The sequence below is a fragment of the Patiria miniata genome, unplaced genomic scaffold (assembly GCF_015706575.1).
Source record: "Patiria miniata isolate m_02_andy unplaced genomic scaffold, ASM1570657v1 HiC_scaffold_14, whole genome shotgun sequence".
Taxonomy (NCBI): Eukaryota; Metazoa; Echinodermata; class Asteroidea; order Valvatida; family Asterinidae; genus Patiria; species Patiria miniata.
Genome location: NW_024037052.1, coordinates 12,619,726 through 12,644,732, shown reverse-complemented (window position 1 = coordinate 12,644,732; position 25,007 = coordinate 12,619,726). Strand labels below are relative to the sequence as shown.

The following is a 25,007-nucleotide window of genomic DNA, read 5'->3' as shown; positions in this document are numbered from 1 at the left end:
AGGACACAAATAAGCAAAATAGTACCCACCTTGTCTGTACAATTCAAGCTTGGGGAAAAAAAAAAAAAAACAAACAAAAAAAACCGCGTCGCCGCATCAATTCCGGAACTTCGGTCTGACCAGAGACCGATTTTTTTTTTTTTGGCCTTACCAGCATATTACAAATCATAACAAAGTTATGTGTCATTACAGGTTACAATCCATTCCTGAAAATACTCGCCCCCCCAAAAAAAAACACACCATGTATCTTCATCCAAAAGAGCGTGTATCTGCCATGTGTAGGAAAAATGCAACACATTTGTTTCACAGCCGCCAAATTTGCTTATGAATGAATTCAGGAAACTTTGCATGGTACAAATGTACAAGATCAAATGACATCACTCGTTTTTGTTGTTTAAAGACCAGGAGCTTGGAAGCGACAGGCAGTATTAAATAAAACCAGGTAATATTTATGCATTAACCTCAGTCTGTAGTATTAACATAAATTGCAGTATTAATCAAGTTTGAGATATTTTTTTAAAACTTTACCCAAAGCTGTGGAGTGATTTAAGGCTGCATCCGAATCATGTCTAGAGCTAGGTCTAGGTCTGCGTCCATTGAAAATACGCGGGGACGCGCTGAAAATAGACGTAGCCGTAGCTCCTGAAGCCCGTTTTGGACACAGCCGAAGTTTCAACCGCACTGGGATCTTTTTTTTATTTTTCAAAGTAATTTATGTGTAAAGAGGAGAACGATTTACATGTAGATTCAAGTTGTGGTTAAGCTGAAACAAATATTACAGTAAAACGACTGTGTAAAAATGACGTAAAAATTAGGGATGATAAGTAAATATATTAGGATTGTTTAAACTCTGTAATAATTGCTAATTTTACAGCAACTTTTTATATGTACATATATATTTTATTTTAGTGTTGTGAGTTATTCTTGGTCAGATTTTTTTGAAACTTTTTTCACCCATTTCCGTCAGTGAGCGAGTGGATTAAAAAACAAAAACCTTGACTTTGGGGACTGTAGAATCGGAGAAAAAATTACTGATCACATACAATACCAAATTTGGTATCTTTTATCCAAAAAAGCACCTTTATTTGAATTAAAATAGCTCCGAAACAAATTTTACTATCCATAATTTGATATATCTGTGTATAACTTCTATCTATAGGCACTAATATACATGTAGTACATGTATAAATTATGGTTCTAGTATTAAACCTTTGCTTTGAAAACAAATTGAAAAAAAATTATACAAAATCTACAGTACATCCCCTACCAAAATTTTGTTTTGATACTGAACTGAAAGACCTTAATTTAACAAAACAGGAAGCACAACATGTCCTACATATACGGACGAATCATGAGTTGTCAATTGGAGTCAAACAAGGCTCTAAAATGTGAAAACAAAACATAATTTCTAAAGCCACTACCTAGAGCATTTTTTTTTAATAACTTATGAAGTATTGATAAATTATCTTGGATAAGGCCTCTTTTTCAAAGGATTTTAAAAAAATTATTATCTAAGTTGTGCTTACGCACTACACACAGAAATACCTCAGCTTTAGAATTTTTACAACAGTTAACCTAGAGCTATTTTTTATATTAATGGGACAATGTGAAACGGAGGACTGTACAAGTACAGTCACACTTGGCGAGTGTGAAAGAGTCTTCTCCGGGTTCTTAGTGTAAGTGCTGACAAGGATTGCCCGAAATCTCTTGAAATCTTCTCGAAAATGTGCGATCTCTTGACGGTGAGAACAGGACCTGCATATCACTGCCATAAATGTGTTATTCACGTACGTGGGTAGAGGACTTTAATATTTAAAGTCGTGTACAATATCTGCATGTATTTTATATTACGTTTGTATTACAGTGAATTAAAAAAACGAACTGTACAGGTTGGTACATATTATGTGAACTTGTTTGTTTGAGTCTACAAGTACCTGTTGTCTGAGTCTACCTGTCTATCTGATGATTTAAAGAATTCTTAAAATATCCCTAAACTATTCTAAAAAACCAAACAAATAGAAACATTCTGATCACATTTTGTGATAATATTTCTAATTAATTGGGGCGATTCACAATGCAGTGCGCCACCAAGGGTTTGTCATGGAGAGTCCACTTTTCAAGTTTACGGTCGACAAAACATGGCCCATTTGAACGAGTGTCAGTAGACAACTGGAGCTAATTTGTTATCGATACCTTACCAAAAACTCCATATTGATAAAAAGAAAAGAAAAGGGCAAACGTATACTCGAATCATACGCTTACGAAACTACTGAGCGGAAAAACTAACAATTTCATGTTACTGTGACTTTGCCGACCATCTCCCACAATGCACTGGGAAAAATAAACTCTCCGTGGCGCATTGCATTGTGAATTGCCCGAATTGATTGATTGATTTGGAATGTTACATAAGCAAAATAGAAAGTAAAGTTAAGAAGTGCGACCATGATGCAACCGTGTAAAAAAAAAAGAAGGGAATTCTAAAAAGTAAACTGAAAAGGCTAACCTATGGGACGTGTATTGAAGCATATGCTTGATTTGCTGCATCAAATAAAATAAGTTCAATTGCAGATGAGCATCGATTCAGAGATTACCTTGTCATAAAATATGATGTTCTTCATGTGCCTTATGGCCAAAATCTTCAGTGAAGAGCCAACAAGGATCTTACGATAAATTGTTCCTACCAGATTGGAGATTACACCCATTCCTTTGGCGTCTTGAGAACTTTCATCAGCTCATCTTCCTTAGATCCTTCTACAGGAGAATGCTTGTATCTCCATTTCTGCTCAGATCATTGGGGGGAAAAAAGATGGATTGTTTTTTTATGCAGAGAATTTGAAACAAGAGTTTTAACTGGATAAAATGTTTTGCTTTCACTGAATAAATGATTAAAAAATAAATAAAGACAACTTACTGCACTGAGAGGCAATGACATCAGGATGCTTTCTATTCTTGCTTGGGGTGTAAAAAGTCCAAATTTTGTACCCCTGTCGTGCACAAGGTTGAACTCAACATACCTGGAAAAAGTAAACGAGTTTTAATCTAGGCTATTATAAGCTGTTGAACAAGTTAATCACAATTCAAACCAACAAGAACTCACACACAAGTGTGATACTGAGAGCTCATTTATGTTCAATAGACACCATTTGCAAACATCCAAAAATATAATTGCCAAACTATGAAATATATCCTACTTGATTGTAAGTAAATAATAGGATCGACAATCCAGTGAAATTGTTGCGCCTAATATGCTGTCATTTTCAAGAAAAGAGGAATTGCAATCATTTCCTTGCGATGGTAAGGACCAAACCATCATGACAAAAAAAAAAACACTTCTTTTTCAAGTACCGCCCCAAATTGACCAAATTTAGTTTAGTTTGCAATCAGTTACATATAGTCTGAGTATCACCTGTTATCCACGGAGCCTAGTCTCCTGTCTAACGTCTGATATATCCAAGCATGCAGATTTATGCGATCCCGCGCCTCAGCCAATCGGAGTCGACTTTACTTAATATTGACATCATTTCATTCCAAACTCGGGACCAAATGTTTGGTCAATTCGAATGCAGTGTTTTGTAATACAACAACGGCCAGGCGCGTATCACGTAACATAATACAGAGTGCCTGACCACAGCCTTTGTTGCTGTGTCTAGATTTTTTTTATTCAGGTCTATGACGCGTCAACAGGTGAATGACCGAAGACCCCATATAGAAAGCGCCCGCTGATTGGTCAAAATCGAGAGGTCAAGATGCGGCTGTCTTGCATAATTAATCAGCGAATCTGCTAAAATATTATAGACCATGGCGAACTATTACATAGACTATTACATATCCATGAATGAGAAGTATTTTCCTGAGTGACAAACTAGGGATCATACCACAAGAGGGTGCAAGTCAACGCGTTTTAATGAACATTTTGGAAGGGAGGACTTTTATGGAAACCTTGCCTTGCGTTGAGAAAAATGAAGATGCATATTCACAGTTTTCTCAAAAACTATATCTACTGAGCTTAAATTTTGACCTGCTTCAGATTTATTGTATTGATTTTCCTTGGTTTTTGGTTTGTTTTATTTGGGGGGCAAATGGTGTCCATTACCTTCAAAAGGAACCAAATTTTATAGGAGTCCAAATTTCATATGGCACTGACAAACCTTACCTTCCACGTCTGAGCAGCTGCCATTCTCTGCATTAAAAGAGACCAATATGAAAGTAATGTTTAGAAAGTTTATGAAAGTAACTCAATAATAAGTGATTAAAATCATTTAAAACTAATAATTACATGCACAATCATTCTTCAATCCAATGTACACAAACTCTGCATCTTCATATGGAAACTGAACACATGGCAGTGATGGCATTGAAGTTATTTCATATCTCTTTGTCACCGTTGCTGTTTTTACCTTTCTTTCAGTCCATACCCATCATTCATGTGTTTCTTGATCATAGGCACGTAGCTTGGTATAACGGCATTGGCACATTCCTTGAAATGAAGACAATATCATGACAATGTCAATAATTAAGATTTGAGGCTTTGCATGGTGAAGATACTAAATAATGAAAGGTTTGCGGAAACACCATGTGCGAATAATTTCTCAACTAAGAGAATGGTTCTGAAAAGAACCAGAGGTATAAACTCGACGTTCCGGTCAGTATGCTCTGACCGTCTTCAGGAGAGTGCCTAAACTCTAAGAAAGTGAATACTTAAGTAGCAAAAGGTGAAATCAATGGAGTGTGAAGTTGCATCCTGTGAGGATGCCAAGTAGACAGGATCCCTGAGCAAGCTTAGTGCCCACTGAAGTGGAACAGTAGGGTTGCAGTGTCAGTGGAGGGAGGACCTAGGGTATAGGAGACCCATCAGTCTAAGGTAGTAGCTGAGGACCTAGGGTATAGGAGACCCATCAGTCTGGAGAAGTGGGAGCCAGATGTCGTTGAGATGAAACCCGATGTCTTGCGGAACTGTGTTGTGCTTGCGGATCTCGATGGCTTCCCGTATGCGTCTTGGATGCCAGAACTGGATCGGTGCGATGAGTTCGGCCGCATCCCAAGACAGCAGCCAACGACGTCCGCATCAAGATGAATGAAGTCCTCCGCAAGGCTCGCCCAGCTAAACCTAATCTGACCAAACCAGAGCGGTTCGCTGTCAGTGACCTTCGCCGAGACAACTCCATCCACATCCTCACAGCGGACAAGGGCAACGCCACCGTCGTCATGGACAGGGAGGACTACAGCAACAAGGTAAAAGACATACTTTCTTCTGGTTCATACCGCCCACTCCCCAAGAACCCCATCCCCGCCATCGAGAAGCGAGTTGCCAGCCAACTTCTCCTCTTGCATCGAGCAGATGCATTATCCACCCCCCTCTACAGACGACTCAGACCCTCCAGTTCGATCTGTCCCAGGTTCTTTGGTCAACCAAAGATTCACAAACCTGAGATCCCTCTGCGCCCCATAGTTGCCTCTCGAGGTTCCCCCACTTACCACACAGCCCAACACTTAGCCAAAATCCTCAGACCCTTGGTGGGCCAGACACCACACCATGTGTCCAACTCTTCCCAGTTTGTCAGCATCACCAGAAACCTCACTGTCCAACCCACTGACTTGCTTGTCAGTTTTGACGTCGTCTCACTCTTCACCAATGTTCCCACAGGCGAGGCCTGCAAACTAGCTAAGGAAAGACTTGAACATGATACCACTCTCGCTGAACGCACAGACCTGTCCCCCGACCAAATTCATGATCTGTTACTAACATGTATTTCTTCCAGTTGTTTTCAGTGGCAAGGCAAGTTCTACGAGCAAACGGCTGGGACCTCCATGGGATCTCCTTTATCCCCGGTCCTAGCCGACATCTTCATGGAGGAGTTCGAGTCTTCCTCCCTACTCACAGCGGATCTTCGGCCGAGCCTGTGGCTACGCTACGTTGATGACACCTTCGTAGTGTGGCCCCATGGCCCGGACACACTCCAAGACTTCCTCCAGTACCTCAACAAGCAACACACCAGCATCAGCTTCACCATGGAACAAGAACAGCATGGCACCATTCCTTTCCTGGACGTCAAGATCTCCAGGAATCCGGATGGCACCCTGGGACACAGCGTCTACAGGAAACCCACCCACACCGACCGCTATCTCCACCAGCGGTCGTTCCATCACCCCAGCATCAAGTCATCGGTCAACCGCACCCTAGTACAGAGAGCCTTCGAGGTCTGCGACCAAGACAACCTCAAGCGTGAACTCAAGCACATCCAGACGTCACTACAACGGAACGGCTACAAACCCAACCGCATCAAGATCAGCAAACCTGACCAACGGGTCCCCTATACCCAAGGTCCTCCCACTGTATCTCCCTCGGTCACTCTTCCTTACATAGGTCCAGCTTCTCATCATCTGCAACGCATCCTCCGACAAGCCGGCGTCAAGGTGTACCACTCATCTGGCAACAAGCTCCAAGGCAGCCTCCATACTCACAAGGACAAGCAGGACTCCTCTTCCAAGCCGGGAGTCTACCGCATTCCATGCGAATGCGGCAAAGTCTACATCGGCGAAACCGGTCGGAACCTTCCCACTAGGCTCAAGGAACACAGAGCACATGGACGGCGAGGGGATTTTGACAAATCGGCCATTGTCAAACATTCCCACATCAACGACCACAAAGTTGATTGGGATGCGGCCGAACTCATCGCACCGATCCAGTTCTGGCATCCAAGACGCATACGGGAAGCCATCGAGATCCGCAAGCACAACACAGTTCCGCAAGACATCGGGTTTCATCTCAACGACATCTGGCTCCCACTTCTCCAGACTGATGGGTCTCCTATACCCTAGGTCCTCAGCTACTACCTTAGACTGATGGGTCTCCTATACCCTAGGTCCTCCCTCCACTGACACTGCAACCCTACTGTTCCACTTCAGTGGGCACTAAGCTTGCTCAGGGATCCTGTCTACTTGGCATCCTCACAGGATGCAACTTCACACTCCATTGATTTCACCTTTTGCTACTTAAGTATTCACTTTCTTAGAGTTTAGGCACTCTCCTGAAGACGGTCAGAGCATACTGACCGGAACGTCGAGTTTATACCTCTGGTTCTTTTCAGAACCATTCTCTTAGTTGAGAAATTATTCGCACATGGTGTTTCCGCAAACCTTTCATTATTTAATGTCAATAATGCTAGAATCATTTTTCCTCATTTCATAGCTTGTGTAAACTGAGTGAGAATGGTCACAGAATTGAAGATAAATCTTTCAAATCTGTTCACATCAACACACTGAAACTTCAGACAGATTATTTACATTGAATATTTTCTGCCAAGGATTTCACAACAGTCAGCATAAGAATTGCATGTATCCGGAACACGTTAATAAAATAATTAGCAAGGTTTTAAAAAAGCAGGAATGTGTCATGATCCTAATGCAGTATTCTTGGCCAGATGCTCACCTGGACAAAGGCAAAGGCTTCTTCCTGAGAGGGCGTGTCCAGATCATCAAAGAATATCCCTCCCACTCCACGTCGCTCACCTTCAATTAAAAACATAGGCTATTAGTCCTCCATACCTCTTCTTTGTATGATACTCTGTCTCTGCATTTACCTCCTAAAAACATTGAAGCAACACTTTCTGTTTGTTATGATATCATCTGCAAGGCCACATTTCACGGCTCTTCTAATTGTGAGAATATGTGATGTGGTCAAGCTAAATGAGTCATTTGTCGGCAATTATGATTTTAAGAAGTACAGCCCAAAATAGGTCAGTAGGGGTGGAAATTTCAAAATTGACTTTTTTTGTAACATCAGAAGGCTACATATGTCCTCTTTCATGTCAACAATATTTTCCCAAGAAAAACACATGATAAAGTAGTTAAAGATATAGTCCATCATTTGTAATTTGTGCATTTTGTTCGTTTGAAGCAAAAAAAGTGCTCAAAATCTAAAGAAGGGTACTGAACAACTAACCTGAGGAAGTTTCAGCTCAGAAAAACAGCATTCTAGAATCTCAATTTCAAATCAAAAGTTGCTGAATCATGTTTTGAATTGGGCCTGAATTCAGCGTCCGAGACACGTTCTCACTGAGCCGATTGCAGATACGCGATGTCGCGCACTGATCCGACGAATTATAGCAACCGCGGTGCATGTGCGTCGTGAGGACGCTTGCGCGCCCTTCACCGAATAAAAAAAAAACCGAACTACTAACGGAAATTTCCAACGGTGCGTCTTAAGACGCCTTCTTTCGTTGATTACTTCAAAATGACAGCTTGCCAGAAAGAATAATTTCACAGGGAGTTTAGTCCCCTTACTATCTTTCAACCAAGTATGTTTTTCAACAATAATTACACCAGTTACTTTTCGGATAGCTGCAAATGATGGACTATAGCTTTAAAATGTGACATTTTTGCTAAGGAGTTAATATTCAATAACCCGAAATAAAGCATGTTTATTGTTGCTTAATGAAATGACACTTCAATTTTGAAGCGTTGATTTCTCTGTTTGATTTCTCTGTTTTCTTCTTTCTGATCTGCCTGTTTTCTAAGTCCCATAACTTCTGAACGAAAGGTCGTATTCACATGGGGGTTTCACCAAATATAAACTGAAAGATTACTCTATTCAAAAATGTAAAAAACAAACACAAAATTTGATAGGGTCAACAAATGACTCATTTACATTGATCGTATCACATATGTGACCGGCTCTACAAAAAAGTGTATTATGTTGCAAAAAAGTGAAATGGAGTTATATGCATGGTTAGAAAGCCCACAACGTAAGCTTTTATTTGGTATATATACTAGAGCTCCATAGCCCCTCCTGTTCTGGAGATATGATATATTTGCATATTAATTACTTCCTTGGAGTTTAAATTGCACAACTGAGAAAACAGGCTTTGAAATAGCTGGCTTTGTTGTAGAATATTAGAATGATGCACACAAAATGGTTGTTTTTTCCACTTTGTTCATCAAAATCAACATATCTGTGAATGAAACCTGAAACTGTAGGTATTAAAGATGACATTCATGACATAAAATGAAAATCACATTTTGACAAAATTTTGACCCTCTCAATGTTGAGAAGGCCATTACACAATATGAGCCAACCTACCCCTGTGATGCACAACAAAGTAGTTATCGCACCATTTCTTGAAGTCTGGGTAGTGTTGGGGGTTGTGTTTGTCACAGGCTTTCTTCAGAGTACCATGGAATTGCTTTACATCCTGAGAAAATTACAAAAATATTATCAAATGTTTTACATGAAGTGTCTCACCAAAACATCATGAAACTGAAAATTACTATCCTTACCTTGCAATAATTAAAAATAATGGCCACTTTTATTATTACATATTTACTGTAATTTTTCTAAACTTTATGAGACAACAAAAAATATGAAAGTGAAAAAAAAGGAAAGGAAAACAGAAATTTAATAATAAATAGTTAAATATACTTGGACTAATAGGAGCTTTCAACTCTTCCAAGCTTACAACCATTTCAAATCAACTAACAAACGAAGCAAGACGTGTAAAATTTGACTGCTTCTCAAATTTAAAAATGTTACACGTACAGGGCCAGTCAAAAAATGCGGAACCCCCCCCCCCAAAAAAAAGAAAGATATTCCATATAAAAAAAAACTATGTAGCACCAAAATTAATTATGACTTGGAAGCCCATTTATTAAACTACTTTTAAGTTAGAACATTATTGCACTTGCTCTACATGTTAAAATGTTATCACTATTTAAACGAAGTAACCCTAAAATCAGTTTCTTCCAAAAAAACAATTTATTGTGTGTTCTCACTGTTTTTAACAACAAAGAAAATAACACAAATATTTGTTTTAACAACTGTAGTACACAATTACTTTATTAACAACCCTGCTTTGGCTAACAATAGGATTTATAAAATTCACTTTTTTTTTTCTTTTTTAAAAAGACGGCCCTTCAAAAAGAATTTGTTGAATATTTTTTAGTTTTAAACTGAGGTTTTTATTGCTGGTGTTATTTGAAGACAATTGTAACGACAATTCTTGAAATTGCATTTTTGGGCAAAACTGATTTTAGGGTCATTTCGTTTAAACGGTGAAAAAAATTGAATGGATCAAGCAATTGAAGTAATTTTTTTCATCTAAAAGTAGTTTCTGAAATTGGCTTTACCAGTCATAATTATTTTTGGTGCTACATATTCTTTTAAATATTATATGCATTTCTTTGGGTTTGGGTTCTGCTTTTTTTTACTCACCCTGTATTTGCTCTACAAATAAACAATTTCCAAATGTTCTTAAACACAGACAAGAAAAGTCAACTCATGAATGAGAGGTTTCAAACCCACAACCTACTGTACACGTGTATTTTTGTATTTACACTACAGTAAAATATTTCAAAGAATCCAAACGGAATAAACGATGCATATCTTAATATAACAAAACGGCATAAAAAACAGACAAACCATACAAAAAAACAAACCAGATTTAAGAGTACCATAAAATTTACCTCTTCATCCAAGTAATACGGAGTGAGATCCGTCCCACCCCCAAACCACCACTGAGTCTCCCCTTCCTGCTCCACCTCAAAGTACCGATAGTTGAAATGGAGAGTTGGTATCATGGGGTTACGCTGCAAAGATACATAGAGGAAGAAGACATTTTAATTGCGTTGGAACAATGAGCATTGTTGATTCATTCAACTATGTTTTTCAGGTTGTTTCTTTTGAGGGTTTTACTTTTTCTACATTTCACAGGGGCAAATTCTCAAAATTGCTATAAATGTTTGAATTCAACAGAACTTGAAATGTTTGAATTCAACACAACTTTTGACTCTTTCCACACTTGTTTAAAATTCTCATTCATAAATACCTCAGACAGTTTAGCCATTCCTATTGGTCGAGAGCCCGTCACGTGGCCGGTATTAAACGGATGATAAAGACATGGCTAGCTGGTCTTAAACACTTTTCCAGTGTCACAATAAAATGTGGACTCCTAAAAATCCAGTGCCTCTTATCGTTTCATTGGTTGAACGTTCACAATCCTCACGTAGGCATGCGCAACACTACCAGGTAGTTAGAATTTTATAGTTCTAAATTCAAAACGCAACGCGCCAGGTGCGTTCTGCGCGACATCGTGTAGAACATGATACGCGCGCGTCAATCTCCATAAAAGGGTTGTTTTCATCTTACTCGCCAGCTGAACACTCCATTATTTTGCAGGAGGGATGTTTCAAAAAGCATAAAGTGAATTTGTTGAACAAAATCGGGATTTTTTGAACGAATTATATGATTTTTTTTTACCGAAAAGGTATTTATGAATGGGAATAAATATGTACTCCGTCGGTATTTATCACTCTGTTTAATACCACTTAGAGTCTGGGTGCTGATAATTACCCTCGCCTCCGGCTCGGGTAATTATCAGCACCCAGACTCTAAGTGGTATTAAACAGAGTGATAAAAACCTCCGGAGCACACATTTATTCCCTTAATAATTCGCTCTTTTCACACTCCGCCATTGGGCATGCAGAGCCTCGATCTGGCAACTTTAAACAATAAAAATAGCCGGTTCAGTGATCTGAACCCCGACACGGGAATCACTGAACCGGCTATGATTTATTGTGTAAAGTTGCCAGATCGAGGCTCTGCATGCCCATGGCGGAAGTGTGAAAAGAGCGAATGGCTTTTGCAGAAAAGACACTGTTTTTGTTTTTATTTTCTGTTTATCTTTATCGGTATTATCATTAAATTTCAAGGGATGGGGTAAAGCAGGAATTGGAGGCTATTACTATACTGCCCACTTCCCCCTTCCCCCAAATAGTTCTGCATTTTATGAGCTCACGTCATCCTAGCTTTGAAAAAGAATAATTATTTTCATTTCTTTGTTCAGCCAAAACTATGACTGAATTTCTGAAGTGGCTGGTATCGCAGCCACTGTATGTGTAATTATATGCAAAGATAGGAAGTCCGCTGAAAAAAGTGAAACAGGAAGAACTTGCTCAAAGGTCACGATGGGGAAAGGGCGCCTCACACAACAGGCAGGTAAAAAGCAGATTTGATCCATGCACTCAACTTGAAAACTTAGTTGTGCAAAGCTGCTAAACTATTTTTTCTTTGGTAAAATCAAGCAGGTATGTAACATTTTAAAGCAGTTTATTCTCTGATTTAATACTAGCACCACTCATGTGCTTTTAGGGAAATGCCTAAAAGTGCCCCAAAACTTTTTTGACAGTTTAAATTACAGTAAAAATGGTAATGTACAGGAACGTATGGATTCAGAGATGGTGTGAATAATGTCCCCCTATATATTCTTTCCTCTTGGCATAACATGTGTATTATTGTTTATTATGGCTTATTCTCAACAGGATACAAAAGTAAACAAAATATGTTTAAAATAATGGTTAAATTAATGAATTAAATTTATAATGACTTTATTTTTCTTTTTATAGAATTTTTGTATTTTTATTTATAGTGTACAGTGCTTTTAATGCACCCACTGTAAGCAGCACCCTTAAGGCCCCATCATATGGCCCAATATGATGACATCATCCTGTTACAGGTCACCATACATATAGATACCATGCAGTGTCCTATACCCGTACCCATGTCCTCTATAGCAGTATACACGTATAGTAGTATCTTTGTTATATGCCACTGTACATGTACATTGTACATTGTACAGCCTATCCTTAGTATGCACAAGTAACACCATGATATAACCAGTATAGCAAGTGACCTTTGCGCCTGCATGATCAGTGAACCAATCACAATACAGTTTATAAATAGAACTGGCATGCGTGTCATTCTCATGCATGGGAAACTACCCAAGGGATATTGTGAAATCATCCTTTCTCAGCCAGGATATTTAGCTTCTTAGTAGTACCCTGAATTTAACTACAGAAACCACTAGAATACTGTTGGTCTTTCTCAGTATTGTTACATCGACATCACAAGGTAAACACGTCTGCTACAGTATACAGGTTGGTACAGTTAGAGTTTCGTACATGTGCAATAAGCAGGCATGCATACATGTATTGTACATGTACATGTACATGTACAATGAACAGCATGTGTGTGTGCATACGTTCACTGATCTGGTCAAAATATGTGATTGATAATGATGATACAGGGAATTTTTTTGGGCAGACAAAATTATTACAACACAATTCCACTGCAAGGGGAGGCACAGACAGTATCTATCCACAAGGAGGACGGAATTCAATGGTCAATTAAATAGGAAAATTGCTTCAAACTAAAAAATAGATATGTTATAAGTTATATAACTGGTTTTGGGTGTGTTGGGTGATTGGGTACACTGGTCTGGATATTGGCCTATGTGTAGGCCTGTATGTTAATTTTCACAAAATATATTTCATTATGAGAATGACATACATTTTATTCTCTTTTTGTTGGCCATGGTGGGGAATGGGATAAGCATGGGGAAGGATTGGTGGTGAAGATCTCCAGTGCATACTTCAGAATAATCGTGTACATGTAATTGGAAAAGTACTGCAATTTCAAACTTGATTCACTCAGTGATATTTTAAGGGCTTGTTCAAAAACCCACTCGACCAATTTTCGACAGCATAACTCCCTCGACTTACGAAAATGTGACTTAAATTTGCAGTCGTCATGGTCGTAGTGAATGGTGTGCATGTTTCGTTTTCAAGATCAAAATCTATACGATTTGAATTATTTTGAATAGCTCAGAGCAAGTATGTATTATTAAAACATTTCACGGCTTAATCTGGTCAGGGGGACTGTGTTTTTAGGAGCATGAACGTAAGATGAGGTGGTCGCGGGTCGAGAAGGTCGTGGGTCGAGGCAATCGTGGGTCAAAGGGTCGTGGGTCAAGAGGGTCGTAGGTTGAGGAAGTTGTGAGTCGAGAGAGGGTCGTGGATCGAGGTGGTCGTGGGTCAAGGCAATCGTGGGTCAAAAGGGTTACGGGTTTGTGGGTTGAGGAGGTTGTGGGTCATGGATCAGGGGGTTGTGGGTCGAGGGGGTCATGGGTCAAAATGGTCAGGGGTTATGGGCAGGGGACAAGGGGGTCAAGGGGGGTTAGAACTACCCCTTTTCAAGTCACCTTTGCATATCACTGAAATCACCTACAAATTACAAGAACTGGATGCTTATCACTGATTGATAGTGACATTCACTAATGATTTCCTTATTTGACATTAATGCAGGAATAATCATGGATGTTCAGCCTGGACACTGCTGGCGTTGTGAGGGGGTTCTCCCTCAACATTCAGTGCCCTGCGAGTTTTGTAAGATAGCAAAGTACTGCAGCACGCCATGCCGAAACAGAGACAAAGCCAGACATCAAAGTGTGGAGTGCCAACTTTATGGGCTGAAAACATGTGCCTCATGCGGGAGGAGGGCTCCAAATATCAGTGAGGTAGGATACACACAGTGGTTTCTAATCATGTTAAAAACATTTAAAAGCAAAAACAAGGCAAACCTAGTCAGGTGGTCCTGGAGTGCAAAAAATATATAAAATTCCAGCATTACAGGGTAATCCTATATGATCGGAATGGACACGCAACATATACTATATGAAAAGGGATGTGTGCTATGAAGTTGATTTTTGTGTCTATAAAAATGAAATGCATGAACGCAGCACACACACAACGTGTGCATAACGGAGTCAAAAACGTGCAGACATACTGGAAGTTGTATCCTTGTGGAGACATTTCTTTGTTTTCGTGAAGTAAAGTTTTCGAGTTTGAAGTGTAGTTTCAAAATGCTCTCATTTTAACCAGAATTAATTTCCTTTGCTGAAATTCAGACTTAATATCCCATTTTTAAACTCTTCCATCTGCGATGGAACAACACACCTTGGAAATTCCTACATTTTGTCAATAGTCCATATATCTGTTTCTTCATAACTTTATGAAGACGCATTCATCTATAGAAATTGTCCTGTGGAGACATATACAGTCTTTTGTTCCCTATTGTGTGCATGTCTCCAGAGGGCATGGTGTATCAGATCATATGGAAATACATGTTTATGGTCAATGACTACACATGTACTTGGTTGCAGACAAAGTAGGTGCTACCAGACTTACATGTACAAGGGGGAGTCTGTCAGTCAGTCAGTGAATGAGTCGATCAGTGAGATAGATGCAAGAAGACACTATTTATTAAATCTATCTATTTATTAATCCATCTATTTATTAAATAATGTCATGGCAGTTGAATTTATCTGCCGTCATCTTTAAATTACACACACAAAAATGCCCCCCCCCCCCAAAAGAAAGGTAGTGTATTCTAGGAAAGAAAAGGCCATCTTATTGCTATGGACTCCGTGCACGAGTTTAATTCGAATGTATTCACGAGCCAATGACGCCTGACACTCATGCATTATGCAAAGATGATTTGGCTATAGTTTTGGCACATTCAGGAAGTCGCGCGTACTTCACGCGTGAACTAATATAGTAGAGTTCGTACACGCTGTGTGTTCCCCCCCCCCCCCCCGGCTCTCAAAACTGGTAAAAAAGCACTCTCTTTTGTTGGCGCATGGAGCCCATAGTTGACTAGCCCCATAAATGTGGCCAATTTACAGGACTACCTCCATAAACATAGGCCACACATCCACCATGTACAAAAACATGTCGAACTTTGTCAAATTTTGATTTTCACATTTAGGCTTAATTTGTAGGGTTTTTTGCTTAAGAAGTATACTCACCCTCTTTATAGGCCAATCAGAAAGTGCTGCCTTTTCTAGATGTCTATTTTTCGTGAAAATTCCAGATTCATTTGCACACGTTTGCGTATCAAAATTTCAACATGAAATTTCATGAAAATTAGACATCCGGAAAAGGCAGCACTTTCTGATTAGCCTATAATAAAGATGGTGAGTATGCTTCTCAAGCAAAAAAACCCTACAAACTAAGCCTGAATGTGAAATTTAAAATTTGACAAAGTTCGACATGTTTTTGTACATGGTGGAAGTGTGGTCTATGCTTACGGAGGTAGTAAAGTAAATTGGCCACATTTATGGGGCTAATAGTTGACCTAATTTTAGAATGACTTGAACCTTTGAATTGTACTCAAACAATTTTGCAATAAATCACAGAGTTGATCCGCTATTTTTAGCCCCTTGCAATATTTACTGAAACTTGACAAAGAAAACAAGTCGGTTCATACCCTTTGTTGAGCCTAGAACCCATTGTGTCTCTTTTGCTGATAGATCATTTTCTGTATACGGCCCCAGAATTTGGAACAAACTTCCAGAATACATTAGAGATACCACCTCACTGCATACATTCAAGACACTCCTGATAGCTCACCTGTTTCAGGAGGTGTTATCAATAATTTGTCTTCTTTTTGGTGCCCCATCAGCGCCTTGGAGCAAACTTTTTGATTTTGGCGCATTATAAGTTTCTTTTGATTGGTTGATTGAAGATGTCCTTGTTCTTTGTCCGTGTTTTTTTTTTCTCAGTGTGCAGCTTGCAACAATGCTTGGTACTGCAACAAGGGGTGTCAGCGGAGGGACTGGCCATCCCATAGGGAGATTTGCATCGACATCAAGGGTGCCATAAGAGTACTGTCTTTTGAGCTTTCAGAGAGAAACTCAAAGCTGGCATGTAACACAAGGGTCGAAGATTCAAGCTATTATTTTGGAAACACTTTGGCCGAAGACTTCCTAAAACTTGCCAGGAATGAATTGTCCGATGGGATGGCATCTGAAAATTTGACCAGAGATTTTCATGTCTTATCTGCTGGGTGCGGAGATTTACGCAGTACGGTTTTGACAGCTGGTTCCTTGCCTGATGACTACAAGGGGAAACTTCACATAACTCTTAATGATTTCGACCCTTTTGTCATGGCAAGGAATGTGCTGTTTCTCTTCATGTTGGTCCGCTATGCAGACACTGACTACATTGCTTCCAATTTGACAACCATCTGGTACTCACTCCATATTTCCAAGAGAGAGCACGACTTGATCAAGACAAGCTTGGATGAACTCATTCAGATGAGTGCTCACCAACTCCATGACGCCACCAAAGGACTGGTGACTGTCCAGGATGAAGATCTTAGGTATCTGTGTCAGGTTTGGGAAAGATGGCAATCAATGGAATGCAAAAGAGGCAAGAGATCCTCGATCAATCTAAGAAAGCAAAGAAAGCGATTGTTTAAGCAAGATAAAGTGAGGGGAGACGTGTCGATTTACCTAGCACGTCTATCCCCAGCAGACCAAAAGGCCAACAAGGAGTGGTTTGACCATGCTTCGTTTGTCCCAACTCAAACGGTGGAAATTGAAACTTTGCCGTTTGACAACCCAACACTTACTGGACGCGGCGCAAAGTTTGAAAGTTTGTCAGATATAACAGCCCCAGAAGAATGTGAATTTGTGTACTGCATCAAGGAGTCATCATTTCCTTTTGCAGTGTGGGACTGTTTGAGAGTAAGAGAGCACACCCCTGGATCCCACTCCTCTCCGATGGTGATGTACCACAAGTACGTGACAAACCTCCTCCAGAGAGTTGAGAGTCACATCCTTCAACGAAGGCTCCTTATCAATGTCTCCTTGGCCAACTGTCTGGACTTTCCGAATCATCATCAGACCTTGAACATGCCCAACTATGACCGAATCTTCACCTCCAACCTTGTTGACTATGTTGGATTTGCTAAACTCCTGCAGACAATGAAGCCACTGCTTGATGTCAGCAACAGCTACTCGACTATTGTCACTGAGAGTACGGAATGGATTGACATAGTACCTGGAGCGGACATTAAAAAAGCGGTGGACACACCTGAGCTTGCACAATGTAATCAGGCTTCGTATCTAGACACTGGTAAGGAGGCGGATGACATCAATGGCATCAGAGAGTATTATGACAATACCATCTGCTTTCTGATGTATCTCCGGGCACATCTCTTGGCAGGGGGACTAGGCATACCCCCCCTCAAGGACGTACCATCATTTGAGAGTGTCAAGAAATATCACGGCCTCCGAATGCGTGACTTCCGGAAGGGACTGAACAAACTGGTGCCATTCCAGTATCGAGTGAATGCAAGGGACCTCACCAAGCTGAATGGCTACGGCAGGGCTGTAGAGTGGTATCTGCCTCAAAGTGATGCTTATTAGCTTAACTGTAGACTTATATGCATGGGGGGAGGGGATGAGGGTTGCTTGTATTGTAATAAAAGCTGGGTTGTAAAATCTTGAATCCATAAAAAAAATCTTGACTTTGATGCAGTTTATGACTCAATTGCAATGGCTACATGTCTATTACTGGGAGAAAATATTGAAAGGCACAGGCCACCGAGTCCAGAGAGAGAGAATCTTAGGAAAGAACAGGGGTCCAAGGCTGCAGGACACAAACGATTTTTGCGGCACAGACATTATTTACAAGACCAATGTGTCATGAAGTTGCCAGCCAGCATCTAGGCTACATGAGCAGATTCGCTGATTAAGTATGCAACTAGACTGCGTATGACCTCGAGAAACTGACCAATCAGCGGGCGCCTTCTACACGCGCATACTGCGAGCTCCATGGGCGTCGCGAGGGGGGGGCAAGGAGGGGCTCTTGGCCCCTCCCCCCCTGGAAAAGCACAAAAAAAAAAAAAAAAAAGGAAGAAAAAGAAAAGAAAAAGAAAAAAAAAGAAAAAGTGGCGCGAAGACAAAGTGGTGTAAATGTAATGAGTTTGGGGGGGGGGGCAAAATGTCCCTGCCCCCCTCTAAAACTGATAAATCGAGAATGTGTTGAGAAATACAAGCATTTTTTGGCCCAAAAAATTTTGTGCCCCCCTCTAGAAAAAATCCTGGCGACGCCCATGGCGAGCTCCCCGCGTGCATAAACATCACACCCACGACGAGTAGCACTTTTGTACAGGTTGTTGTATTCCAAAAATGTAGCTTATAAATTGACCAATCACTATCTTAGTTCAGATTTGAAATGAAATGACGTCAAGCGTGCTTAGAAATATCAGACGTTCTACCGGAGATCAGCTACCTGGAGAATGGGTGATACGCAGACTAGGTGTTATTTGTTGAACCAAAAATGTATGCTGCTTGCAAGTGGTTCTAAGCTGATTTTTTTCTCGGCATAAATTATACCTAGCAGCTCCATGGAATTGGAAGCAATTCTGTTTTAGCCAATAATGCTCAAGCACAGGAACGAGGCAATGAACAGCCGTAAACGGCAAGCACTTCTTTAAATAATCACTTTATGTAAACGTAATATGTAAAATATATTAAAAACATGAATGTAGATTCGTGTTGTAGGTTGGTTGCTATTATCACAAACAGAAATTGTATAAAATACAAGAGCCTGTAAAATTAAAAGTGATCTACATTGAACCTTTTAGGCAAAAAAAAATATATATTCGGTCTCTGGTCAGACCAAAGTTCCGGAATTGACGCAGCCACGCGGCTTTTTTTTTTTTTTTGCTTTTTTTTTTTTCCTTCAAGGTTGGATTGTACAGACAAGGTGGGGTACTATTTTGCTTTTTTGGTGTCCTCATGTATATTGGTGTCCTCCATAATTTGCCTTGGTGCTTTCGATCATCTGCCTTGGTGCAATTTCCAATAAAAAATTGAGGAGGTGCGGAAATAGAGGGCGCTGTTGGAGCTACCGTGGAACATTTTGGAGAAAAAACAGATCGACGCGCATGATTAAAATCGACGGGCGCGCTGACCAGAGACCGACTTATTATTTTTTTTGGCCTCACATTTAAATTTTTGTCAGAAAGTTCTCTTCACAATGAGCCTTGTGAAAAAAAAAGAAATTTATTTTCTGGGAGGGGGGGGGGGGGGGGGTTTACCAATTTTTTTTTCGAGTCATGGGGACACCAGCATAACCTATTCTCTTAATTAATGTTGTGAGGATCGAGCAGTAACGTTGTGTGCACACATATTAAATATCTGAAAAATAAAGACACAATGTTACTAAAACAAATTGCCATGCAATGTCTGTATGTTGTAAGTGGTCGTAAAATATTCTGTTGGTAAATGCGCTTATCCCCTTGAACAATGGGTCTGCCTCCCCCACCCCAAAACAAATTCTTAAAAAAAAGCTTTAAATGAATTTTATGCTTACTGAGGCAACCTTTTCGCACATATATTTTAAGATTTAACATGGTGAATTCATGTCCTTACTTTCATGCCAGATTAAAGCAATAAAACCGAGCTCTCATTTCATTTTTCCAACCGGTCAGAAACAAAACTAAATCTCCATGCAGGTGTGTTATCTTAGTATTAAACTGCAAATATCACATGATTCCACTTCAGTGTGTGTACCACTGCCTTTATTTGCATATTTCTCTAAAAAAAAATATTTCATGACGTATGACAGTATCAATCGATGACCAATGATAACAAGTGATCCTGTCAGGAGAGCAAGTTAATAAATAACTCTGGTCTACGTGCGTTTCTCATGTGGGGATTTCCTCAAGGGTACGGTTATGAGAAATACACCATGAAATTCTCCTTCCAGATGGCCAGGATTGATTCTCCAGACGAGGCAGACATTTATTTTGTCAAGCTTTATGCTGTTGTACTTCTGCATCTAAAAACTACAGAAACTTGACATATAAATCGTTTGTCTTCAACTACCCAGGAACTTTACATCACAAAAGGAATATTTCTGCTAACGGGTAAGTTTACACATGCATGAATTAACAAAATACGACATGAAACACACACAAAAACCTGGACAGAACAGTTGCATTGAAGGACGCCCTCTGTAGTTGGACAGTTTATGTAGGACATGTTTTGTTCAGCCATGTTTGCCTAACTGCATTTTCACTGTCAGTTTCAGATAAATAAACCCGAGTTTTACAGCTTTCCCGTTTGAACACGCACTAGTTACAGTTACAGTACATGACAGAAGAGTCTTGCCAAAGAAGTAAGTTCAGTTCATAGATTATTCCAGAGATTTACCGCATTTCTGGACAAGATGGTTTTAGGTTGTCCAAATGACTAGTATAAACATGTGACTAAAACGATGTACATGTAAGGCTATGGTGTTTTTGCAGTATTAGTTTCAGCTAATTGTTAGTAATTTAGAGATGATTTAGAGATCCGTTTGATCTAGTAGATTCTTAAGTTTTCTGATAGCATGAGAGTTTTCCTGAGAGAAGTTATATACTTTTGGATTCTGTAAACACAGATAATTATTCGTTTAAAGGGACATTCATTCGTCTGGATTTTCCGCTGGATTTTCCGTTCTTCATGATTCACAGTCTGTCAGTTATTAATACACTTTGAGAATATTCCTTGGAGTTTAAGATGCTTGTAACTGATTCTTTATCAGAAAGAACATAACTTGAGGACAGTTTTCGCAAGTTTATTTGTAGTTTTGCCAGTCCGTTTTCTGCTAGTTATTTCTTTGTTGTGACACAGACATGTAATCTCATGACCGTAAACTGTTATTTTGTACCTTATGTTTATTTCCTTTCTGATCGAATAAAAAAAACCATATACGATTCAAAGCAAGATTTCTTCTATTCGGCTGCATTTCATGATGATCCAGAAATATTTCCTGCAAAATTTTCGGATTTTTTTGCAGCCCACAATAATTCAGGCATATCTTTTGTGCATTATGAGTTTGAAAGCCTCCAGTCCCCTCCCCCCCCCCATCTTCCCCCACAAAATGTATTTCCAGATTTGTAAAAAATATTTAAAAATTTAAATCTCACTAAATCCACAATACAGAAACTACTTTTTTTTTCTCATTTCATGTGGATGCAGCAATGGATGTTCAGCCTGGACATTGCTGGCGTTGTGAGAGGGTCCTCCCTCAACATTCAGTGCCTTGCAAGTTTTGCAGGATGGCGAAGTACTGCAGCACGCCATGCCGAAACAGAGACAAAGCCAGACACAGAAGTGTGGAGTGCAAACTTTATGCGGACAAACCATGTACCACATGTAGTAGGATAGTTCCTAAAGATGTCAGTGAGGTAGGATACGTGCAGTGATTTATAATTATACGCTAAATTAAACCCATAAAGAGCAAGCCTTGAAAAGCTGCTCTCGCAGAGCACAATTCATTGATGTTATCCTATACGACAGCTTTGCCTGTCTCACAAGTGAGTCAGTCAGTCAGTCGGGGAGTCGGTTGGTCGGTCGGTCAGTCAGTCGGGGGAGTCAGTCGGGGAGTCGGTCGTGGAGTCGGTCGGGGAGTCGGGGGGGAGTTAGTCAGTCGGCGAGTCGGTCGGTCAGTCAGTGAGACAGGCATTATAGAGAACACTAGGCTGGCCCTCTGGTACCAGCAAATATTGAACACATACGTATACACCTGTGCGATGCCAACTCAACGTATGAATTGATCAACTTTGCTATGGGCTCCATGCGCCAACAAAAGAGGGCGCGTTTTTACCTCTTTTGAGAGGTCGGTGGGCGGGACATACATTCGGGCGTGCACTGTACTGTACTGGCTAGCATGCAAAGTACGCACAACTTCTTGAATGTGCAAAAGCTATAGCCACCGCGTCTTCGCGTGGTCTCCGAGACTAATCCCCGCCTCCAATAACTTTGGATACATTTGAAATACCCAGCGGGTGGATTGGGAACCAGTCAAGGTCACCCCCAACTTTCTGGCCGTTGATGGGGAATTTGTGAACGGAACTCATAGTTGATCCAAGTTTAGAATGCCTTGAAACTTTGGTCTTGAATTGTGTTCAAACAAGTTTGCCTTGAATCACAGATTAGATCTCATCTGCTACCGGCAGTTTGTGCCCCTTGCAATATTTACCTAAACTTGACAAAAAAAACCAAGTTGGTTCATATTTTGAAGATGTCCTTGCCTTTTATTTTTTTTCTCAGTGTGCAGGTTGCAATAATTCACGGTACTGCAATAAGGAGTGTCAGCTGAAAGACTGGCCAGCCCATAAAAAGACATGCAAAACTGTCAAGACTGGCATAACACAACTGTCTGTCATACTTGCACAAAGGAACTCAAATCTAGCCACTAACACAAGGGTCGCAGACTTGAACCATTACTTTGGGAGCACTATGGCTGAAGACTTCCTTAAACTTGTTAGTAATGAATTGTCCGATGAGATGGCATCTGAAAATTTGACCAGGGATTTTCATGTCTTATCTGCTGGGTGTGGAGATTTACGCAGTACGGTTTTGACAGCTGGTTCCTTACCTGATGAGTACCAGGGGAAACTTCACATAACTCTTAACGATTTCGACCCTTTTGTCATGGCAAGGAATGTGCTGTTTCTCTTCACGTTGGTCCGCTTTGCAGACACTGACTACATTGCTTCCAGTTTGACAACCATCTGGTACTCACTCCATATTTCCAAGAGAGAGTACGACTTGATCAAGACAAGCTTGGATGAACTCATTCAGATGAGTGCTCAGCAACTCCATGATGCCACCCAAGGACTGGTGAAGCTCCTGGATGAAGATCTTAGGTATCTGAGTCAGGTTTGGAAAAGATGGCAATCACTTGAATGTCAAAGAGACAAGAAAACCTCGATAAATCTAAGAAAGCAAAGAAAGAGAGTGTTTAAGCCAGATAAAGTGAGGGAAGGAGTGTCGATTTACCTAGCACGTCTATCCCCAGAAGACCAGAAGGCAAACAAGGAGTGGTTTGAGCATGCTTTGTTTGTCCCAACTCAAACGGTGAAAAAAGAAGATTTGCCGTTTGACAACCCGACACTAACTGGACGTGGTGCACACTTTGAAATTGTTTGTGATATAACAGCCCCAGAAGATTGTGAATTTGTGTACTGCATCAAGGAGTCATCATTTCCTTTTGCAGTGTGGGACTGTTTGAGAGTAAGAGAGAACACCCCTGGATCCCACTCCTCTCCGATGGTGATGTACCACAAGTACGTGACAAACCTCCTCCAGAAAGTCAAGAGTCTCATCCTTCAAGGTAGGCTCCTTATCAGGGTCTCCTTGGCCAACTGTCTGGACTTTCCTAATCATCATCAGACCTTGAACATGCCCAACTATGACCGAATCTTCACCTCCAACCTGGCTGACTATGTTGGATTTGCTAAACTCCTGCAGACAATGAAGCCACTGCTTGATGCCAGCAACAGCTACTCAGCTATTGTCACTGAGAGTATGAACTGGATTGAGATAGTACCTGGAGCTGACATTAAAAAAGCGGTGCAAACTCCTGAGTTTGCACAATGTAATCAGGCTTTGTATCTAGACACTGGTAAGGAGGTGGATGGCTTCAATGGCATCAGAGAGTATTATGACAATACCATCTGCTTTCTGATGTATCTCCGAGCAGATCTCATGGCAGGGGGATTTGGCATACCATCACTCAAGGAAGTACCGTCATTTGAGAGTGTCAAGAAATATCACGGCCTCCAAATGCGTGACTTCCGGAAGGGACAGAACAAACTGGTACCATTCCAGTATCGAGTGAATGCAAGGGACCTCACCATGCTGAATGGCTACGGCAGGACTGTAGAGTGGTATCTGCCTCAAAGTGATGCTCAACTGTAGACTTATATGCAGGGGGGGGGGGAGGGGATGAGGGCTGCTTGTATTGTAATAAAAGCTGGGTTGTAAAATCTTGAATCCATAAAAAAAAGCTTGACTTTGATGCAGTTTATGACTCAATGGCAATGGCTACATGTCTATTACTGGGAGAAAATACTGAAAGGCACAGGCCACCGAGTCCAGAGAGAGAGAGTCGGTAAATCTTAGGAAAGAACAGGGGTCCAAGGCTGCAGGACACAAATGATTTCTGTGGCACAGACATTATTTACAAGACCAATGTGTCATGAAGTTGCCAGCCAGCATCTAGGCTACATGAGCAGATTCGCTGATTAAGTATGCAACTAGACTGCGTATGACCTTGAGAAACTGACCAATCAGCGGGCGCCTTCTACACGCGCATACTGCGAGCTCCATGGGCGTCGCGAGGGGGGGGCAAGGGGGGGCACTTGGCCCCCCCCCCTGGAAAAGCACAAAAAAAAACAAAAAAAAGGAAGAAAAAGAAAAGAAAAAGAAAAGAAAAGAAAAAGAGGCGCGAAGACAAAGTGGTGTAAATTTAATGAGTTGGGGGGGGGGGCAAAATGTCCCTGCCCCCCTCTAAAACTGATAAATCGAGAATGTGTTGAGAAATACAAGCAT

At 40.6% G+C, this 25,007-nt stretch overlaps 3 protein-coding genes and 1 pseudogene across 4 annotated transcripts; 3 read left to right on the top strand and 1 right to left on the bottom strand.

Annotated features, from left to right (window-relative positions):
• Positions 1–2,305: 2,305 nt before the first annotated feature.
• Positions 2,306–13,581, bottom strand: LOC119721800 (oxygen-dependent coproporphyrinogen-III oxidase-like). Its single transcript, XM_038191757.1, has 8 exons — positions 13,552–13,581; positions 10,459–10,581; positions 9,080–9,191; positions 7,430–7,509; positions 4,398–4,477; positions 4,154–4,180; positions 2,912–3,014; positions 2,306–2,779 (listed from the first exon to the last, which is right to left on the bottom strand). The coding sequence occupies exons 1-8, from the start codon at positions 13,579–13,581 to the stop codon at positions 2,693–2,695; spliced, it is 642 nt and encodes a 213-aa protein (XP_038047685.1). The 3' UTR covers positions 2,306–2,692.
• LOC119722107 lies at positions 5,044–6,495 on the top strand (annotated as a pseudogene).
• LOC119722105 lies at positions 12,685–18,428 on the top strand. Of its 2 annotated transcripts, none has more exons than XM_038192131.1 (3): positions 12,685–12,901; positions 14,134–14,345; positions 16,392–18,428. In XM_038192131.1, exons 2-3 carry the CDS (start codon positions 14,142–14,144, stop codon positions 18,039–18,041), a joined length of 1,854 nt encoding a protein of 617 aa, XP_038048059.1. In that variant the 5' UTR covers positions 12,685–12,901; positions 14,134–14,141; the 3' UTR covers positions 18,042–18,428. The 2 variants fall into 2 exon arrangements, with proteins under 2 accessions (XP_038048059.1, XP_038048058.1); XM_038192130.1 differs by having other exon boundaries at positions 12,685–12,927.
• Positions 18,429–19,585: 1,157 nt separating this feature from the next.
• Positions 19,586–24,762, top strand: LOC119722104. The gene is made up of 3 exons (XM_038192129.1): positions 19,586–20,802; positions 21,648–21,856; positions 22,722–24,762. The coding sequence occupies exons 1-3, from the start codon at positions 20,778–20,780 to the stop codon at positions 24,372–24,374; spliced, it is 1,887 nt and encodes a 628-aa protein (XP_038048057.1). The 5' UTR covers positions 19,586–20,777; the 3' UTR covers positions 24,375–24,762.
• Positions 24,763–25,007: the final 245 nt, after the last annotated feature.

Excerpts from the sequence above, each read along its gene's own strand:
- LOC119721800 (XM_038191757.1), bottom strand. The coding sequence starts at position 13,581 with ATGACGACTGCAAATTTAAGTCACATTTTC. Across the intron at positions 9,192-10,458 it reads CGTATTACTTGGATGAAGAG|GATGTAAAGCAATTCCATGG; the intron begins GTAAATTTTATG and ends TAATTTTCTCAG. Across the intron at positions 2,780-2,911 it reads TGTCATTGCCTCTCAGTGCA|AAATGGAGATACAAGCATTC; the intron begins GTAAGTTGTCTT and ends TGATCTGAGCAG.
- LOC119722105 (XM_038192131.1), top strand. The coding sequence starts at position 14,142 with ATGGATGTTCAGCCTGGACACTGCTGGCGTTGTGAGGGGGTTCTCCCT. Across the intron at positions 14,346-16,391 it reads GGGCTCCAAATATCAGTGAG|TGTGCAGCTTGCAACAATGC; the intron begins GTAGGATACACA and ends TTTTTTTCTCAG.
- LOC119722104 (XM_038192129.1), top strand. The coding sequence starts at position 20,778 with ATGACAGAAGAGTCTTGCCAAAGAA. Across the intron at positions 20,803-21,647 it reads AGAAGAGTCTTGCCAAAGAA|CAATGGATGTTCAGCCTGGA; the intron begins GTAAGTTCAGTT and ends ATGTGGATGCAG. Across the intron at positions 21,857-22,721 it reads TTCCTAAAGATGTCAGTGAG|TGTGCAGGTTGCAATAATTC; the intron begins GTAGGATACGTG and ends TTTTTTTCTCAG.